The sequence below is a fragment of the Somniosus microcephalus genome, chromosome 3 (assembly GCF_052327205.1).
Source record: "Somniosus microcephalus isolate GS21.2 chromosome 3, FLI_Smic_1.0, whole genome shotgun sequence".
Taxonomy (NCBI): Eukaryota; Metazoa; Chordata; class Chondrichthyes; order Squaliformes; family Somniosidae; genus Somniosus; species Somniosus microcephalus.
Genome location: NC_140989.1, coordinates 257,388,345 through 257,410,011, shown reverse-complemented (window position 1 = coordinate 257,410,011; position 21,667 = coordinate 257,388,345). Strand labels below are relative to the sequence as shown.

General features: G+C 43.3%; 1 protein-coding gene across 1 annotated transcript in view; it reads right to left on the bottom strand.

Annotated features, from left to right (window-relative positions):
- Positions 1 to 21,667, bottom strand: part of cdc73 (cell division cycle 73, Paf1/RNA polymerase II complex component, homolog (S. cerevisiae)) — a 498,975-nt gene that overhangs the window by 418,355 nt on the left and 58,953 nt on the right. The window contains exon 7 of the mRNA XM_085982387.1: positions 12,934 to 13,150. Coding sequence (XP_085838513.1) covers positions 12,934 to 13,150 — 217 coding nt within the window. The remainder of the gene's footprint in view (positions 1 to 12,933; positions 13,151 to 21,667) is intronic.

Here is a 21,667-nt window from a genome sequence, read left to right as displayed (position 1 = left end):
GTTTTGTGTTCCTCTGTCATAGTAGTACTTTTGCTTTTCTTTCTGTTGTTCTTTGAACTTCCTCACTTTCTCCCCCTCTTTTGTTTTCAGGAGGTTCTCCGGGATGGGTAGGTTTGACCTTAGCAGACGTCCCATCAGGAGTTGGGCTGGTGACATACCACACTCGAGCGGCGTTGTGCGGTATACAAGCATGCTCTGGTAGAAGTCAGTTCCACTGTCTTTTGCCTTGTACATCAGTCGTTTCACTGTCTGGACCGATTTTTCCACTAGTCCATTGGACTGTGAAAAGTGAGGACTTGACGTTGTGTGGACAAAGTCCCACTCTTTGGCAAAGTGTCGGAAACTTGCATTGTAAAACTGGGGTCCGTTGTCTGTGAAGACCTCGCTTGCCATGCCATGTCTGGAGAATATGGCTTTCATACATGTTATCACAGCATCTGCAGTGGTGGTGTATAGTCTACAAACTTCTGGATACAGGGAGTAATAGTCTGTGACTACAAGATAGTCCTTCCCTTGACATACGAATAGGTCAGCGCCTACCTTCTGGTAAGGTCTGTCTGGCGCTGGGTGTGGCTTTAGTGGTTCTACCGGATTGCTTGCTCGGTATTTCAGGCATATTGTGCAGTTTGACACCTCATTTGTCACATCTTGGTTGATTCGTGGCCAGTACATCACCTCTCGTGCTCTTTTCTTACACTTTTCGATTCCCAGATGTCCTCCATGGATCCTTTTTAACATCTCTTTTCTCAGACTCTTTGGGATAACTATTTTACTTCCTTTGTAGATGATGTCTTCGACCACTGATAGTTCCGCCCTGCAGTTCCAGTACTCTGCCATGTCAGGTGAGCAGTCTTGCTTCATGTTGGGCCATCCATCCAAGATGCTTTTCCTCAGTCGTCTCATTGTTTCATCTTTGTTTGTCTCAGTCTTTATGAGCTCCATTTTTGCATCTGCTATGGGCAGTGCACTTGTGATCATGTCCACGTAGGCGTTCACTTTGTCATCCATTTTGGTGTTTGCGGGCTCACTTGGGTCAACAGTTCTGGACAACGTGTCTGCTGTATACATCAGCTTACCCGGTGTGTACGCAACATTCAGTGTATAGCGTTGCAGCCTGATCATCATTCTTTGTATTCGAAGCGGACAGCTATTTAGTGGCTTTTGGAACAATGCAATCAAGGGCTTATGGTCAGTCTCTACACCGATTGCTTGTCCTGCCACAAACTGGTGAAATCTTTCACAGGCGTATGTGATGCTCAGCAGCTTCTTTTCTATTTGAGCATATCGCGTCTCCGCGTCTGTCATTGAGCGCGATGCATATGCAATAGATTGCCAGTAGTCATATTTTTGCAGAAGAACAGCACCGAGCCCACTCTGTGATGCATCTGATGATATCTTGATGGGTCTCACTGGGTCATAAAACCTCAGAACTGGTTCCTCTGTGAGCAGTTTCTTTAGATCGCTCCATGACTTCTCATGCTCATGATTCCATTCCCATTCTATGTTCTTTTCAGTTAGTTGTCTCAGTGGCGCCATCTTTTCTGAGAGGTTGGATATGAATTTACCCATGTAGTTGATCATTCCATTAAACCTCTGCACGTCCTTTTTGCATTGTGGTTTTGGCATATTCTCAATGGCGGACACCTTTCTGGGATCTGGTCTGATGCCCTCACTGCTAAGGATATCTCCCACGAATGTCAGTTCTGTCACCCCGAGCTGGCATTTCTCTCTATTCAGCTTCAGGTTTGTTTTCCTTGTTGCTTCCAGCACTTTTTTCAGTCTCTCGTCATGCTCAGTTCTCGTGGTTCCCCATACTATGATGTCATCCATCGAGGTATCAACTCCCTCCAGATGCTCATAGATCATATGGATAGTTTTGTGATACACTTCAGGAGCTGAGGCAATGCCAAATGGTAACCTTAGGAATCTGTATCTGCCAAATGGACTGTTGAACATGCACAGTCTTGAACTTGCCTCGTCCAATTTCATCTGCCAAAATCCTGATGATGCATCTAACTTGCTGAAATACCTTGCATTTGCAAACTGTGACATGATTTCCTCACATGTAGGAATCTTGAAGTGCTCTCTCTTTATTGCTCTGTTTAGATCTCTTGGATCCAGGCAAATTCTGAGCTTTCCATTCTTTTTGTCCACAACGACGAGGGAACTCACCCACTCAGTTGGCTCATCTATCTTCTGAATCACGTTCAGGCTTTCCATCCTGTCCATCTCTGCCTTCAGTTGCTTTTGAAGAGCAAACGGAACTTTTCTGCATGGATGTATGACCGTTGGCATACTTTTATCGACTCTGATTGTGTGTTCTCCTGGAAGGCAGCCTAGACCCTGAAATAGGTCTTTGTACTCTTTCATGAGTTCATCATGGACTGTCTCTCCTTCGCTTTCCACTACGAGGACTCTCTTCACCAGGTTCAGTCTCTCACAGGCTTTTAAACCTAGTATGGCTTGCACATCCTTTGGCACCACGATTAATGCTAGCGTGTGCTCTCTGTCCTTGTGTGTCACTTTGACAATGCATCTTCCTTTCACTGGCATATTAGTACCCGAGTATCCTGTCGCTTTCACTTTTATTCCATGCATCTTTGGTTTGGGTCTAATTTTCTTAAAATCAGTCTCTGATATCACATTAACTTGTGCTCCAGTATCCAATTTAAATGGAATGTGTATGTCATTCACTTAGTGTCAACATCCAGTCTCTTTTTTCTTTTTTGTTTTCAGACACAACATCTACATAGAACTCCTCTATCTCGCTTTCATCTACTGCATGGACCTTGCTTTGTTGCGCTTGGTTCTTACAGCAACGGGCATAATGGTTGTTTTTGTTGCAACTATTGCATTTTTTACCATATGCTGGACACTTTTTTGGTGTATGCTGTGTACCGCATCGACTACATGACTTTCGATTGTCCCTTTCATTTTTGTTCGCTGGCCACGCCTCTTTTTTCACATTGGTGCTTTTTGTTAAACAGTTTGTGTCCGTTCTTTCTCACTGCATCCACGTTGCCGCTACTGTCACTGAACAGCTCCTTTGCCTGCGACTTCACAGTCTCTGTAGCCCTACACAGTGCTATGGCTTTTCCCAGGTCTAGATCTTGCTCTCTTAGCAGTCTTTCCCTTAGACCATTATCTGGAATACCACACACCAGTCTGTCTTTTATCAGCGAGTCTGTCAGTCCCCCAAATTCACACGTTTTGCTTCTGTTTCTCAGTTCAGTCACATACTGATCAATAGTCTCTCCCGTTTTCTGTACACGTGAAAAATCTGTGCCTCTCAAACGTCACGTTACGTTTAGGTATGCAGTAGGCCTCAAACTGTTCCATTATTTTATCCAGCTTCATTTTGTCTCCATCAGCAGCGAATGTGAAGTTATTATACACCTCCAGCGCTTCATCACCCACGACATGCAAGAACACTGACGCTTTCATTTTATCACTTTTCTCGTCAGCTCCGATTGCCGCTAAATACAACTCCAAACGTTGTTTGAACCTCCTCCAATTTTCAGCCACATTACCTGTCAACTGAAGCTTCGCCGGTGGGTGTAAACCTTCCATTTTTCACTTTGTTAGCTATTCTCCAATGGTAAGTAACGATGTTCTCTTTTGGCTTGCTAATATGTGGAGAGCTGATTTAACTTCAGATTTGTCCTCTTCATCTCTTTCAATCCTTTCTGACACCATGTATCGATTTGTATGTGGGTTCAATGACAACACATTCATGAAAGAGCTTGTCTTTTTATCTAAAGTATGTTCAACTCAGTTAACAGCATTACAGGAGACACCATCTTAGAGATCCATCTAAAACGAAACTAAAACTAAACTGCTTGTCTCTCACATGCCTTTTGCTGGTCAGGCATAAATAATCAATCAGGCAAATATGCTGGTAAGGCATAAATAATCAAACAGGCAAATACCATCACTATTTGCTGATATCATTACACAGTGAAGATGAAAATCCAAATTCTCTTCAAAAATAATGGTCCAAAAATTGCAGTGATGGCGTGGACCTGCGAAAAGAATATGCAGCTACCTGTTGGTGGGCCTCCTTCGTAAACTTGCTCTCCGACAGTGCGAGTAGGAGGGCAGCATAATGGGCCAAGGATCCCAGGGACACAGCCTGTGCGGAAGCATACCTGGGATCACGTGGGCTTGGTCCTCCAATCAGGAAACAGATAGTCTTTCATTCATTTAAATTACTATATTACTTCATTACTACAGCCTTTAAAATACATACAGATACAAGGCACAAGTCAGGAGTGTGATGGAATACTCTCCATTTGCCTGGATGAGTGCAGCTCCACAACACTCAAGAAGCTCGACACCATCCAGGACAAAGCAGCCCGTTTGATTGGCACCTCATCCGCCACCTTAAAAACATTCACTCCCTGCACTACCAGCATACTGTGGCTGCAGTGTGTACCATCTACAAGATGCACTGCAGCAACTCACCAAGGCTTTTTCAGCAGCACCTCCCAAACCTGCGAACTCTGCCACCTAGAAGGACAAGGGCAGCAGGCGCATGGGAACACCATCACCTCCAAGTTCCCATCCTGACTTGGAAGTATATCGCATTTCCTTCATCATCGCTGGGTCAAAATCCTGGAACTCACCCTCCCTAACAGCACTGTGGGAGTACCTTCACCACACGGACTGCAGCGGTTCAAGGCGGCGGCTCACCACCACCTTCTCAAGGGCAATTAGGGATGGACAATAAATGCTGGCCTTGCCAGCGACGCCCACATCCCAGGAATGAATAAAAAATGTTTTAGCTTTTACCATGGGAATCCAATTCATTACTCATAATTCCCACTTCTAAACAAATACTGTGCACTATGCAGAAAGTTATAAAAAGTAAACATTTTTATTTTATTTTTTTAAACTGCAGCTTTAACATACACTGGGATTGCTTCTCATTAAAGCTTTTAATGTTCCTGGATGTCATTTAATTCAAAAAAACAGAATTTTTTTTCATTTCAGGTATCCCCTTACGTTGTGGAAACAGGCCCTGCCCCTACCCACTGCAAAATCCGGGCCAATATAACTGCACACATTTTTTTTCTTCATTTGCTTAAGATGTTTCCTCATTTCTTCGAAGTTAACCCTTTTTTAAATTATATACTTGGCTCTCACTCCTTGGCATTTCTGAATCCCCGATCCTGTCTAAGTTGATCATTCAATCCTTTACACTGATCAGCTTAAAGTTTCATAAACTATTGTTCCACCCACTTACATATTTTGTTCGACTCAACTGCTCCTCCTAGTCTGAAACCTTCAGCAATCTTGACCAATTTGCATTGAGTATATGAATCCAAGTTGTAGATGTAAGTTAACTTAACTTAAATATCTTAACTCGCTCCAAATCTCGTTCATCCATCATCCCTTGCTGACCTTTACTGGTTCCCGGTCCGACAACATCTTATTTTCAAATGCCTCCATGGCCTCGCCCCTCCCCATCTCTGCAGCCTCCTCCAGCCCTACAACCCGGAGATCTCTGCGCTCTTCTAATTTTGGCCACTTGTGCATCTCGATTTTAATCGCTCCACCACTGGCAACCATGCTTTCAGCTACCTTTGCCCCAAGCTCTGGAATTCCCTGACTAAACCTCGCTGTCTCTCTACCTCTCTCTCCTCTTTCAAGATGCTCCTTAAAACCTACCTCTTTGATCAAGCTTCTCTTGATAGCTCCTTCTGTGACTAGGTGTCAAAAATGTTTTTTTATTGATATCGCTCATTAAGTGCCTTGGGACATTTTACTATGTTACATGCACTATATAAATGTAAGTTGTTGTTCCTGGCGTCAGAAACAGTAGTAGTCTGAGTACCAATTGCGGGAGCACCCCACTTCGTACCTCTCCTAACTGCTCCAACTAGTACGAGTGCTTTCTACGCGGTAACCAATTTCTTATCCATTCCCAAAATTAACCCAACACGTCCACTGAATTGAGTTCAATTTGCAGACTTACACGTAGAATTTTGTCAAATGATTTTTGGATGTCTAGTTGAACCATGATGTAGGGCTTTTCACTGTCCACTTGTGATATCACTTACTCAAAAACAAGTCAATCATATTGGTCAGGTAAAACAGTCCCCTTCTGAATCCATGTTGTATGGTACAAACATAAGAACATAAGAAATAGGAGCAGGAGTAGGCCAATCGGCCCCTCGAGCCTGCTCCACCATTCAATAAGATCATGGCTGATCTGATCCTAACCTCAAATCTTCTATCACTCTGCATCCACCCGAACCCATGTGATCTCCCAGGAGAGGCGAAAAACCAGATAAAGACCCAATGGCCAATTTGGGAGAAAAAAATCTGGTAAATTCCTCTCCGACCCATCTAGGCGATCGAAATTCTTCCAGGAGATCACTCTGTCCCTATATTTTCTACAGTACTTACCTTCTGTAAAGGCGATCTCCACCCCAGCCAGGAACAGGAATAAAACCATCTCCTGAAATCGAAAGCTATCTTTTGCCCTGCCAGTACACTTTACACCTAATCACAGCCTATTACCATCTCGTCTAGCTTCTAATCTCTTTTACTTCTTTTGGTTCTTTTATTCTTTTGTCCGATCGCAGCCCTGCCTTCGATCTAGTTCCTTTTCTCTCCAGTTTTGAAGAAGGGTCAAACCCGAAACGTCAACTCAAATTTCTCTCCACGGATGTTGCCTGACTTGCTGAGTTTTTCCAGCATTTTCTGTTGTTATTTCCTGAAATCTAACACAGAATTAGAACACAGTAGGAGCAGAACAAGGCTACACGGCCCCTGGGCCCACTCCACTACCCACAGGGCCATGACCATTCCGAACCTAGACTCATGTCCAATTTCCTGCCCGCTCCCCGTAACCCTTAATTCCCTTTACTTCTAGGAAACTATCTATTTCTGTTTTAAATTTATTTAATGATGTAGCTTCCAGAGCTTTCTGGGGCAGCAAATTCCACAAACCTACCACCCTCTGAGTGAAGAAGTTTCTCCTCGTCTCAGTTTTGAATGAGCAGCCCCTTATTTTAAGATTATGCCCCCTAGTTCTAGTTTCACCCATCATTGGGAACATCCTCACCGCATCCACCCGATCAAGCCCCTTCACAATCTTATATGTTTCAATAAGATCGCCTCTCATTCTTCTGAACTCCAATGAGTAGAGTCCCAATCTACTCAACCTCTCCTCATATGACCACCCCCTCATCCCCGGGATTAACCGAGTGAACCTTCTTTGTACTGACTCGAGAGCAAGTATGTCTTTTCTTAAGTATGGACACCAAAACTGTATGCAGTATTCTAGGTGCGGTCTCACCAATACCTTGTACAACTGCAGCAATACCTCCCTGTTTTTATATTCCATCCCCCTAGCAATAAAAGCCAACATTCCATTGGCCTTCTTAATCACTTGCTGCACCTGCATACTAACTTTTTGAGTTTCGTGCACCAGGACCCCCAGATCCCTTTGTACTACAGTACTTTCCAGTTTCTTGCCATTAAGATAATAACTTGCTCTATGATTTTTCCTGCCAAAGTGCATAACCTCACACTTTCCAGTATTGTATTCCATCTGCCAAATCTCTGCCCACTTACTTAGCCTGTCTATGTCCCTTTGCAGGTTTTTTATGTCCTCCTCACTCACTACTTTCCGTCCCATCTTTGTATCATCTGCAAACTTTGATATGTTACACTCGGTCCCCTCCTCCAAATCGTTAATATAGATTGTAAAGAGTTGGGGACCCAGCACTGACCCCTGCGGAACACCACTAGTTACTAAAGTATAGATAACTTAGCATAGATAATCTTCAACTACTGATACTTCATTTCTTTGTTTTACCCTGTAACAAAGACAGACCAATGTGTAACCCCTTCACGGTTCTCCAGATATATGGGAGATGTGGTCTCTGTTGTAGACAGTATTCTATAGTCCAGTAAGGAGATCACTACTACAATGGCTTAATTCTAATTATCTTACTTTATAGTTTTAACGTCAGACAGTATAAGAAGATTACGGGTCAATGACCTAAATTAGACATTTGCATACATTAGAATGAATCTAGACATAATAAACATACATTCTCCATTTATATGGATTCAAAGGAGAATCTGTCCCTGTGTCCAAATTCGAGTGCACTCTTTCGTTGGCACGCTTAAGTTGGAGCTCATGGTATGTATAATGTCTGCAAGACTTACGACTCCAAACCCCTTTGTTGAATTCTCTTCACGATCACTGAATCCCACTTTGAGTTCTGGATGCAGAGCTACTAATACGAAGGCCGGCGGCCGAGTTTGGAAGCCCGGGACGGGATGCGGCAGCCATTTGCCTCCTGAGCCCTCTTTTCAGAGCTCCTGCCCTCTTTTCTTCCAGTCGCTCCCGTTTCCCGCTCGAAAAACCCGACTCCACCCCTTCCTCCTGGGGTTTCTGCCTGGAGACTGCGCAGCCTCACTGTCTGCAACAGTTGATACTGGTGCAGAATTATGGAAAGTCTGCTCTTAGTCACATTGTGTCCTTAAAAGTTCTTGTCGTACCTTCACATGGGCAACTTTAACCCAGGGATTTATAACAATGATAATACAGTGTCTAAGTTAAAGATTGATAACCATACTTAGTGTACATAACATTTCCAGTGGGTATTACAAATGGGTCTGTAGTTACCTGCATTTGAGTGCGCACGCGGGCGAGAGAAAAAGTGTGCGGGCGAGAGAAAAAGTGCACAGGCGAGGGAAAGAGCACACAGGCGAGAGAAAGAACTCACGCAAAAGAGCGTGAGCGAAAGAGCAAGAGTGCAAGCAAAAGAGCAAGAGCGAAAAAGAGCGCGAGCGAGAGCAAGAGCGGAGAGCGGAGAGAAAGAGAGCGAGCGAGCAAAAGAGCGAAGAGAAAGAGCGCGAGTGAAAGGGCGCAAGCGAGAGCCAAAAGCCATGAGCGAGCAAAAGACTGCGAGCGCGAGCACGAGTGAGAGAGAGAGCGCAAGAGAGGAAATGTGTAACAGAACTCGTTAGGACAGGCCAACAACTGGACAAATAAAGTCACCACTTCTCACTTAATTCTGGAAACTTGTCTTGACAGAGAATTTTAAGTCTTGATCTAAGTACAAGCACACAGGGAAAAAACTCAATTTAGTAAAGACTGCACTTTTTGTCTCCATCTCTTTCCTAGCAGTGCTCTTTCAACTGCAAACTTGTTTCCTACCCATCAGCAGCAAATAAAGCCATGAATAAGATGGGAAAATCAATACCTTCAGTCTAAAATGTGCCAACGGCTGTCACCGTACCTACTTTTTCAATTTATTTCCAAACAATCAATGAAGTTCCTTTACTCTTTGCGAATAGACTTGATGAAATCGGTAGTAGGTAGCTGCTAATGGACATTTCTCTGGAATACTTCCAGCTTTTATTAGGATACCTCTGTTGAGATTTCACAATGTATACAAAGAAACCAAAACAATTTAACAGTTTTCTGGAAACTGTATGAAGAGCTCACGTTATACAATTTTACTGTGCAATTTACTACAAAATCCAACAATGAGAATCTAGTTGAGGAACTTGGTACCTTTTATCTAAAGGCAAAAGCTCAGACTTCAGTAAGCCGCTCCTCCAGACAAAACTTTTGCAATTTATCACCTTCTGTTGCCTCACCTGCTCTCAATTCAGTTGACTGGGTGACCCGTTATCAATTGCATGAGGCTTCATCTTCCTTGCAAACCTCAAAAAGAACTTTTATCAAATGTCTTCTGAAAATTCAAATTACATCAACTGGAAAAGCCATCATCCACTAAATATAGTTACTGCCTCAAAACATTCCAATAATTGATGAGGCATAACCTGCTGCTTCTTAATCTCTGCTAACCACTCTTAATCGTCTTTGGGAACACTGAACAGCATCCTGTGAAATTCTTCAGCATTTTCCCCATTGCAGAGGTTAAAACTGGTCTATAAATTCTAGATTCACATTTCTTTTTGTAGATCACGATAGCATTTGTTATTCCTCAGGCCTCATGTACAATCAGCGTTTACCTCCTTAAAAATATTTAAACCTCCACCGACTTCCTCTGATTTCCTTGCCCATTCCGGGGTGCATACCACATAGTCCACTTCTAAACATAAGTAATGTCTACGGCTCATATTTTCCGATGCCTATTGGTGTGTACGAGCTGTGTACACACCCTTAGGGACATCGGAAATGCCGGTTCCAGGCATGCGAAGCGCATGCGCTGAAAACGGGCATTTCCGATCGGTCAAGAATCCTCTTGACAGATCGGACGCCTGCCCTGGAGAAGGGCCTCTGCAGGTGGAGAGTTCCACTTTCTGCAGAACCTCCGCTCGCAGAAAACCCTTAGAAATCTTACGCCTGGTAAAAAGCAGGTGTAAGGCCTGCTTTTACCAGCATACGAATTTTTAAAAAAGTTTTTTTTTAAATTTCCACCCATTTATAATTTTAAAAATACTTTAAAAAAAGGTAAGTTTATATTTAGCCCCGTAAAAAATGAATTACAGGAAACTTTGGTTTATCCGGAGGTTGTATGGCCGGAAACCTCGATCCAACGATAGAAATCAGCAGCCGTTTTGTTAGGTTTTTTTCCTTTTTTTTTCTTCGCCTAGCATTTTTTTTTTATAAACAGTCAGTCAGTCTCTGGAAAGCCTCTCTGAAGCTGTTGCTAAGCTACAGAGACGCTTCCAAGGTACGGGCCGACTGTTTACAAGCTGTTGCTAAGCAACAGTGTTTGTTGTCAGATACGGAGATGAAAACCTCCGTATCCTTCAACATTAGCGCTGGTCTGTCCGGAAGTTTTCATAGATCAGCATCACGCCGGTCCCGTCGGTGCCGGATATCGCGAAGTTTCCTGTATTTTTTTTCAAAAAATTTAATTTTTGTTTAAAGTATTTAATTTAATGTAATTTTAACTCATTTTTAAAATGTGTTTTAAAAAAAAATGTATTTAATGTTTTAGTGTCTTTTTTCAGTGGTCCCCATTCATACTTTTGACAGGTCTATCTATCAAAAGTATGAAGGGGGATTCCCTTCTTTCATTGGCTTGCCTGGCCCATGTGATCCCAGGGACGCTTGCGAACTGCCTGCGCCCCTGGGATACGTGGGCCCTGCACATTTTGACTGCGGAGAGGCCGAGCATCGGAAGTGTCCAGACCTCGGGAGCCCTCAGGTAAGTGCGTAGATTTTTTTCCAATAGGAGGCCTCCGCACGCAGGAAGCCTCCGATCGAAAATTATGAGCCTACATGTTATGAATTTTTGAATCAAATTGACTGAATCGGAAATTTTTCCAGAGATTACAGCTGTGAAGACTGATGTACCAAATCAATTTTTCAGTCATCTTATGATCTTCTACAATATTTTAATCAAATACAACATTAAAATGAATATATCATCTTTAAACATGCCTCTACTACTTATATAATTGTCAGCCATGGCTCAGTAGTTAGCACTCTCGCCAGAAGGTTGTGGGTTCAAGTCCCTCTCCACAGATTTAAGCACAAAAATCTAGGCTGAAACTCCAGTGCAGTACCGAGGCAGTGCTGCACTGTCGGAGGTGCCGTCTTTCGGATGAGACGTTAAACCAAGGCCTCTCAGTTGGAGGTAAATGATCGTACGGCACTATTTCGAAGAGCAGGGGAGTTTTCCCTGGTGTCCTGGCCAATATTTATATCTCAATTCAACATCACTAAAAACAGATTATCACATTGCTGTTTGTGGGAGTTTGCTGTGCGCAAATTGGATGCCGCGTTTCGGTTTCCTACATTACAACAGTGACTACACCTCAAAAAGTACTTTGGGACGTCCTGAGGTCATAAAAGGCGCTACATAAATTTAGGTTTTTCCTTTTTTTCTTTATATCGTTACAAATATTTCTTATCAACTGTACCAGCCTAGATTTGTCCAGCGTCAAGCAAATTTAGTGAAAAAGCAGCGGTGATGTTGTAACATTACACGAGGAAACACAGATCGGACAGATCATGTACAGTTTTCGACGATGCCTGCCAGAACCATGAGTCAGTTGTTTCAATGCTACATCAGCTTAGAACTGCCTAAGTATATAATAGACTTAACCTCAAAAACCCGTGAAGTATATTTCCTAGTACTGTAACATGGTCAGCACACCAGTTATATCTGGGAGAAAAAGAGGGAATCATCCACATGACTGCAATAAAAAGTGCACCAATCTGCATTCTTGAAGCATCGCTCCACATAACATTTAAATAGAACTGTGGTACAAAAAAGTCAAAGTAAAAAATATTGGTGGAAACCTAGCAACCTTCCTTTGTCCGAGAAATCACTAACTTTGGTCTCGTCTCTGGACCTCAGTTTTAGTCCTAATTTATTTATAGACTAGTCTTTTGTTCCTAAATTTTAATTTTAGGCATGGAAAAAAAAAATGTAATCAAAAATTTAGCTTTTGCTTCCCATAATTTTGTTGTTTTTTTCAGCAATTCAAAAATGGTGTTTTACATAATGTTGTAATTGCCGTTTTACTTCTCACAGCTATCAATGTTGTGAAACAGTAAGCCGCTGCCTGAATGTCAGCTAATGGTGCACTTACACACAAGTTGGCATCAGTTTAAAACCAAAACTGGAACAAATCAAACTTAACTGAACCTTGATCTTAAATTACACCAGAAATGGTCTTACTCCTGAAATATTTGTACCTTACCATCACTTCATGTTGCTTTACAAGTTCATCCCAACCAAGTTCTTCCTCATTGTCTAAAAGCACCAACTCTTTCTGGGCTACAGTTGCACAAGTATCAGCAACTCTTCAGTACCAAGTAGCATTCTTCATGTATGAGCCTGGATAGTGAAGCCAACTGTAGCACCACAACTGCTGAGATCAGCTAGCTCAGCAAAGACTGGGAACCAAACCTAGGTGTTGATCTTTGTGACCTTATAGAACACACTAAGCAATCAGGAAGCTTTGTTCAGCTGAACTCACCTTGCCAGTGCTTTGGAGAATGGTGGTTCTTGTTCGCCATACTCTCTCTCTGCTGACAATATCTCTGGTTACGTCTACTTCAGAGTCTACAAAACTTCTTTGCTTCAAAGCTGCAATGTCGTCGTCCAGATCTGTCTTGATAGTGGATCGTTTTTTTGCCATAATCTTGGCTTTAATAGCAGCAATCTTTTCCACAGACATCGCCTCGGACAATGACCTGCAACCCCAAAAAATTAAAGCTAAAAAAAAATTTTGGGGGGGAAATTTATTTTCCTATAAATCAATAATCCATATGAATAATCCAGACTGTTTTAAAATTGCATAGTTACATTTCATTACAGGATATGAAACTTTAGTGCCGGAATTGCTTTAATACAATTACAAAAATGTGAAAATACATCCAAGAGACAGATGCAAAAAAGTAAATATTTCATTTTTGGAGGAGGCACAAATAAACTTGAATTTTTGGGAAGTATTTTTTTTAAATGCACTGGAATTCATAGAGCACCATTTATGTCTTGAGGACGTCCCAAAGCACTTCACAGCCAATGCATTGCTTTCTGGAATGTAATCACCGTTATTCTGAAGACAAGCAGCAGCCAATGTGTGTACAGAAAGATCCCATGAACACCAATGAGAGAAATGAACGGTTAATCTGATTTTGATAGGTGTTGGTTGAGAGGTAAATGTTGGTCAAGACAAGGAAAATTGCCCTGCTCTTTGAATTGTGTCATGGGATCTCTTGCATCCACCCAAACGGGCAGATGGGGTCTCAGTTTAACATTTCTTCCGAAAGAAAGCACCTACGACAATACAACGCTCCCTCAGTACTGCAATGAAGCGTCAGCCTCCAGTATGTGCTCCAGACTTGGAGTGGGGATTGAACCTAAAGCCTTTGACTCAAAAGGCAAGTGTGCCACCAGTAATCTAAGCTGACATTTTAGGGACATGTCATGTGTCTAATTCTACAGTTTGCACTTGTGTTTCCAGAAATTTAAAAAACTGAGGATGATGCTCCGGACAGATCAAAACTCTCTCACTTAGAAATTTTATTAAAGAATACCTTGAATTTTTCCTGACCTAATAGACTTGCCCTCTGATTCTGTAGAGAAGTGAAATTGCTCACTTTTAAAACACGGGATGTCTGGCAAGCAGAATCTGATCACAATTCCTTTGAACGATGCCTGCTTTTGGACTATGGTTTAGACCCCTAACTTTGAGAACACGACATCTCATAACTTTGAAAGGTATCAGAATTTTGCTCGCATTGGTGTTTAGACCAATAACAGGGAAAATTAGTAATCAATAGTCAGTAATGGTCTGTACCACAGATGGGGTGGGAGAGAAAGTCCAGGAAAGCTCAGAGGTTACTCTAGGTCCAGGAATTAACCCTCATCTAAAATGTCATGGACATAAAGGGTTCCCAAAACTGACTATTTGAGCAATAGCCCTTGGACTACCAGGAGGTAGAGGAAGTATGACCACCATACAGGACTGACTTTTTAAAAGTTTTAATCTCACACACTTTTGCTGAAATAAAGTACTATTATACTAATGAAGCTACTTAACTTTCAGATGCAATAATGCCGCTAAACTGAAAAAATACACTGAAAAGTACTAACCCTGCCGAACCAGCTGTCCCATCTCCTCTTTACCAATTCTCAGTCCTTACTTTTCTTCCACTTAATCCAACAATCAAATTCCTCATTAACCTTTTTACTTCCTCATAGCTTCTACCATCCATTTAAGAAATGCTGGGTTTTGCGAAAGACCATTTGTCCCCCATCCAGAAACAAGATGCTTCATCATTGATGCAACCAGGTGAAATGTCAACATTTTTACTCAACAGAGAAAGGGGTTGCCAGTAAATAAGCATATTTGTTAACAGGGCAAAGAAAATTGTACCAAGGGCAACCTGACAAAGATCTTCATGAGTTAACAAGGAGCAAAACCCAGTAAGTTCCCATCTTCACTCTCCTCGCCTCTACAAATCCAAACACCTCATAGGCTATGCATCAACAAGGTCCTGCAATCAGTCAAAGCAGAATAAACTTTTTTTTTCTATAATGTTCCTGGGATGTGGGCGTCGCTGGCAAGGCCAGTATTTATTGCCCATCCCTAATTGTCCTCGAGAAGGTGGTGGTGAGCCGCCTTCTTGAACCGCTGCAGTCCATGTGGCGAAGGCACTCCCACAGTGCTGTTAGGAAGGGAGTTCCAGGATTTTGACCCAGCGACTATGAAGGAACGACATGATGGTGTGTGACTTGGAGGGGAACATGCAGGTGATGATGTTCCCATGCACCTGCTGCCCTTGTTGTTCTAGGTGGTAGAAGTCGCGGGTTTGGGAGGTGCTCTCGAAGAAGCCTTGGCGAGTTGCTGCAGTGCATCTTGTAGATGGTACACACTGCAGCCATGCTACGACGGTGGTGGAGGGAGTGAATGTTTAAGGTGGTGGATGGGGTGCCAATCAAGCGGGTTGCTTTGTCCGGGATGGTGTCGAGCTTGAGTGTTGCTGGAGCTGCACTTATCCAGGCAAGTGGAGAGTACTCCATCACAATCCTGACTTGTACCTTGTAGATGGTGGAAAGGCTTTGGGGAGTCAGGAGGTGAGACACCTGCCACAGAATACCCAGCCTCTGACCAGATCTTGTAGCCACAGTATTTGTGTGGCTGGTCCAGTTAAGTTTCTGGTCAACGGTGACCCCCAGGATGTTGATGGTGGGGGATTCGGCGATGGTAATGCCGTTGAATGTCAGACTCTCGCTTGTTGGAGAGAGTATTGCCTGGCACTTGTGTGGCGTGAATGTTAATTGCCACTTATCATCCCAAGCCTGAATGTCATCCAGGTCTTGCTGCATGCGGGCAAGGACTGCTTCATTAGCTGGGGGGTTGTGAATGGAAATGAACACTGTGCAATCATCAGCGAACATCCCCACTTCTGACCTTATGATGGAGGGAAGGTCATTAATGAAGGAGGGAAGGTCATTGATAAAGCAGCTGAAGATGGTTGGGCCTAGGACACTGCCCCGAGAAACTTCTGCAGTGATGTCCTGGGGCTGAGATGAGTGACCTTCAATCACCACAACCATCATTCTTTGCGCTAGGTATGACTCCAGCCACTGGAGAGTTTTCTCCTGATTCCCAGTGACTTCAAATTTATTAGGGCTCCTTGATGCCACACTCGGTCAAATGCTGCCTTGATGTCAAGGGCAGTCACTCGCACCTCACCTCTGCAATTCAGCTCTTTTGTCCATGTTTGGACCAAGGCTGTAAGGAGGTCTGGAGCTGAGTGGTCCTGGTGGAACCCAAACTGAGCATCAGTGAGCAGGTTATAGAAACACCACTCTCTGGGTGAAGAAATTCCTCCTCATCTCAGTCCTAAATGGCTTACCCCTTCTCCTTAGACTGTGACTACTGGTTCTGGACTCCCCTGCCATCGGGAACAGCCTTCCTGCATCTAGTCTGTCTAGTCCGGTTAGAATTTTATAAGTTTCAATGAGATACCCTCTCATTCTTCTAAACTCCAGCGAGTATAAGCCCAATCAACCCAATCTCTCCTCATACGTCATTCCTGTCATCCCAGGTATCAGTCTGGTGAATCTTCGCTGCACTCCCTCCATGGCAAGAACATCCTTCCTCAGATAAGGCGACCAAAACTGCACACACTACTCAAGGTGTGGTCTCACCAAGGCCCTGTACAACTGCAGCAAGACATCCTTGCTCCTGTACTCAAATCCTCTCGCTATGAAGGCCAACATACCATTTGCCTTCTTAACCGCCTGCTGCACCTGCATGCTTACCTTCAGCGACTGGTGCACAAAGACACGCAGGTCTCGTTGTACTTCCCCTTTTCCCAATCTATTGCCGTTCAGATAATAATCTGCCTTCCTGTTTTTGCCACCAAAGTGGATAACCTCGCATTTATCTACATTATGCTGCATCTGCCATATCACCCAACCTGTCCAAATCATACTGGAGTTTCTCTGCATCCTCCTCACAGCACACACGCCCACCCAGCTTTATGTCGTCTGCAAACTTGGAGATATTACATCTAGTTCCCTCGTCTAGATCATTAATATATATTGTATATAGTTGGTAAGTGCTGCTTAATAGCACTGTCGACAGCACCTTCCATCACTTTGCTGATGATTGAGAAAGACTAATGGGGCGGTAATTGACCGCATTGGATTTGTCCTGCTTTTTGTGGACAGGGCATACCTGGGCAGTTTTCCACATTGTCGGGTAGATGCCAGTGTTGTAACTATACTGGAACAGCTTGGCTAGAGGCGCGGCTAGTTCTGGAGCATAAGTCTTCAGCACGACAGCCGGGATGTTGTTGGGGCCCATAGCCTTTGCTGTTTCCAGTGCGATCAGCCATTTCTTGATATCACATGGAGAGAATCGAATTGGCTGAAGACTGGCTTCTGTGATGGTGGGAACCTCAGGAGGTGGCCGAAATGGATCATCCACTCGGCACTTCTGGCTGAAGATGGTTGCAAACGCTTCAGCCTTGTCTTTTGCATTCGCATGCTGGGCTCCGCCATCATTGAAGATGGGAATATTCATGGAGCCTCCTCCCGTTAGTTTAATTGTTCACCGCCATTCACAACTGGATGTGGCAGGAGCTTTGATCTGATCCGTTAGTTGTGGGATCGCTTAGCTCTGTCTATAGCATGCTGCTTCTGCTGTTTAGCATGTATATAATCCTGTGCTGCAGCTTCCCCAGGTTGGCACCTCATTTTTAGGTACGCCTGGTGCTGCTCCCGGCATGCTCTTCTGCACTCCTCAGTAAACCAGGGTTAGTCCCCTGGCTTGATGGTAACGGCAAAGTGAGGGCCAGGCCATGAGGTTACAGATTGTAGTGGAATACAATTCTGCTGCTGCTGATGGCCTACAGCACCTCATGGATGCCTAGTTTTCAGCTGTTCTGAATCTATTCCATTTAGCACGGTGGTAGTGCCACACAACAAAATGGAGGGTGTCCTCAGTGTGAAGACGGGACATCGTCTCCACAATGACTGTGCGGTGGTCACTGCTACCAATGCTGTCATGGACAGATGCATCTGCGACAGGTAGATTGGTGAGGATGAGGTCAAATAGGTTTTTCCCCTCTTGTCGGTTCTCTCACCACCTGCCGCAGGCCGAGACTGGCAGCTATGTCCTTCAGGACTCGGTCAGTAGTGGTGCTACCGAGTCACTCTTGGTGATCGACATTGATACATTCTGCGCCCTTGCTACGCTCGGTGCTTCTTCCAAGTGGTGTTCAACATGGAGGATTGCTGATTCATCAGCTGAGGGAGGGTGGTAGGTGGTAATCAGCAGGAGGTTTCCTTGCCCATGCTTGACCTGAAGCCATGAGACTTCATGAGGTCCACAGTCAATGTTGAGGACTCCCAGGGCCACTCCCTCCCGACTGTATACCACTGTGCTGCCACCTCTGGTGGGTCTGTCCTGCCGGTGCGATAGGACATACCCAAGTATGGTGATGGAGGAGTCTGGGACACTGGCTGAAAGGTATGATTCTGTGAGTATGACTATGTCAAGCTATTGCTTGACTGGTCTGTGGGACAGCTCTCCCAATTTTGGCACAAGTCCCCAGATGTTAGCGAGGAGGACTTTGCAGGGTCGACTGGGCTGGGTGTCCCATTGTTGTGTCCGAAGCCGGTGCAAGGTCGATGCTGGGTTTTCTGTAGCGATTTTTGTACAGCAGAGTGGCTTGCTAGGCCATTTCAGACGGCAGTTAAGAGTCAACCACATTGCTGTGGGTCTGGAGCTACATGTATGCCAGACCAGGTAAGGACGGCAGATTTCCTTCCCTAAAGGACATTAGTGAACTAGGTGGGTTTTTACGACAATCCGATAGTTTCATGGTCACCATTACTGATACTAGCTTTTTATAGTTCCAGATTTATTTAATTAACTGAATTTAAATTCCCCAGCTACTGTGGTGGGATTTAAACTCACGTCCCTGGATCATTAGTTCAGGCCTCTGGATTACTAGTCCAGTAACATAACCACTTTGCTACCGTGCCTGGAAAGCTACATAGGTGCATGGATTGATAACTCTTTTGAAACAGGCTAAGCAGGGGTGGGAGAAAACTGTAAAAAAAAAAGTACACTTAAGAATATGCTGGACTGGTGCTTGTTGATCCTTATCTGCAGGTGCTGTACAGAAAGAAATGGCAAGAATGTGCTATGGTCGAGAAAAAGAAAGCTAAAAAAACAAATGCTGAAAATAGCAAAAGATTAAAGGGTCAGGATCTGTGCAGCATTAAGTCAAATCTGCCACAAGGTGGCATAGAAAGCACACTTTTCAATAACCCCGAGTTAGTAAATTAATGTTGAAGTTATTCTAGATCACAATAGTTTTAGTTAAATTCAGCACCAAATTCAGTGTGCCACTACAAAACCCAAACTGAGTGCAGCTAAACTGCCTTTAGGTTGGAAGTTCAAACTGAGTTTTTTTTCCCCCCTCAGTATGTGGGGGACATTAGCACAGTCATGCATATTGTTCATATTTAGTTGCTATGAGGTGGTGATATTTTGTTTTGGTTGTTTGTGCATCAGCATAAAGTTTCATGAACCACTTACATATTTTGTTCAGCTCATTTTGCATTTCCCAAACGATTTCCTCAGTATCACCTGCTCCTCCTTGTCTGGTACCATCAGCAAACTTGACCAACTTGCAGAGTATCTGAATCAAAGTTGTTGTTGTGGTAGTAGTCTGAGTACCAATTGCTGGGGCATCCCACTTAGTACCTCTCCTAACTTAACTGCTCCAACTAGTACCCAATGCCTTCTACGCTGTAGCCAATTTCTTATCCATTCCCAAAGTTTACCCGACATCATCCACTGATCGGAGCTTAATTTACACGTAGAATTTTGTCAAATGCTTTTTGAAAGTTTAGTTGAACCACGATGTAGGGCTTTTCACTGTCCACTTGTGATATCACTTCCTCAAAAACAAGTCAAACAGATTGGTCAGGTAGGATAGTCCCCTTCTGAATCCATGTTGTATGGTAGGAAATTGTTGAATAATCTTCAAGTTCACTCCCGGTACTGCAGGAGTGCTGCAAGGATCACTCTTTGGGCCTCAGCTATTTACAATCGATCTCAATGACTTAGATGAGGGGGCCAAGTGTATTATATCCAAATTTTCTGCTAATACAAAGCTAGGTGGGAAAGTAAGCTGTGAGGAGGATGTAAAGTGGTTGCAAGTGGATTGAGCACGAAGGTGGCAGATGGAGTATAATGTGGGGAAGTGTGAAATTATCCACTTTGGTAGGAAGGGTGGAAAAGCAGAATATTTTTTGGTAACAGACTAGTAAAGACAGACCAAAGGGTTTGTAGTTGCCTGCATTTGTTTTGATCCCTGTTTTATAAAGGGGCACCATGTTAGTCAGTTTATAATCTACTGGTACCTTCCTAGTGTTCACTTTCTTCACCCAGAGAGTGGTGAACCTGTGGAATTCTCTACCAAAGAAGGCAATTGAGACCAATTCATTAAATATATTCAAGAAGGAGTTGGAAATACTTCTTAAGGCTAAAGGGATCAAGGGATATGGAGAGAAAGCAGGGACTGAATTTGGATGATCAGCCATGATCTCATTAAATGGCGGAACAGGCTCGAGGGGCCAAATGGCCTACTCCTGCTCCTATCTTCTATGTTTCTATGTTTCAACAACTCTCTCCTAAAGGACAGTCAATGACTCACAAATTGCACCATGTTTTTCAGTATTCTGGGATAAATACCATAAACGCCTGGGAATGTATTTGTTTGAAGCTTTTAGCAAGTTTAGGACTTCCAACTTGTTTACATCAATGGCATTAATTCTGCTTGTTTTATCACTACTTGTATCTAATGGTTCTCCCATCTTTCTTATCGTTATACAACTATGCTTCCCGCACCTGCAGGTCTCTGTCCCTGTGACCACCCTTTTAACATATTTCTGCAAGTTCCTATATTCATCCCAACTAACCCCTTCATTGTCATTCCTGCAGGATTAGCACAAGTCACCTTCCCACTTTCACTTTTGATTGAATTGCTAATCCACTTAAGGTCCTCTTTACTGATCAAGAATGTGTTTATCCTGCATGCTCAGCATTATGCCTTTAAAAGATGTTCCACTTCAGCACTTTTGAAATATTGTTGAACAAACCTCCCCAGTCAACTTGCTTAAGCTGTTTCCTTATTTCTTTGAAATTAGCCTATTACAATTATACACTTGGTTCTTGGTCCTCAGTATTTCTGAATTCCAGATCTTGTTGAATTTGATTATTCTGTTGCTACTACTGCCCAAGGGTAACACAACTTCTATTTCTCGTTTGTTGTCAGGGTCACTTAATATCGCCAGACCAAACTGCGTCATGAAGCAGTCATAAATTGCATCTACCAATTCAGATTCCAAACTGCTGGGTATTCCCAATTTATATTTAGCTGATTGAAGTTGGCCAAAAAATCTAACTTTCATGTTCTCACATACCCTTATCACTTTGTAGAGCAGTCTTCCTTCTTATGCTAGCCTGCCATCTGCAGCATTCCACCAATGTTAAGCTTTGTCTATGAAAAATATTTAAATCAGGGTATTCGTGTAACTTTCTACCTCTCACATAATCAACTTCTTTAAGCTCCCAAGTATCTGTGACCAAAAGGGCTTTACCCTTTCTTCTCCGGTCTTTCCTAAATTGCATTGATTAACATCCTCTGGGGCAAGTTATGCTTTGGATTTTCCTA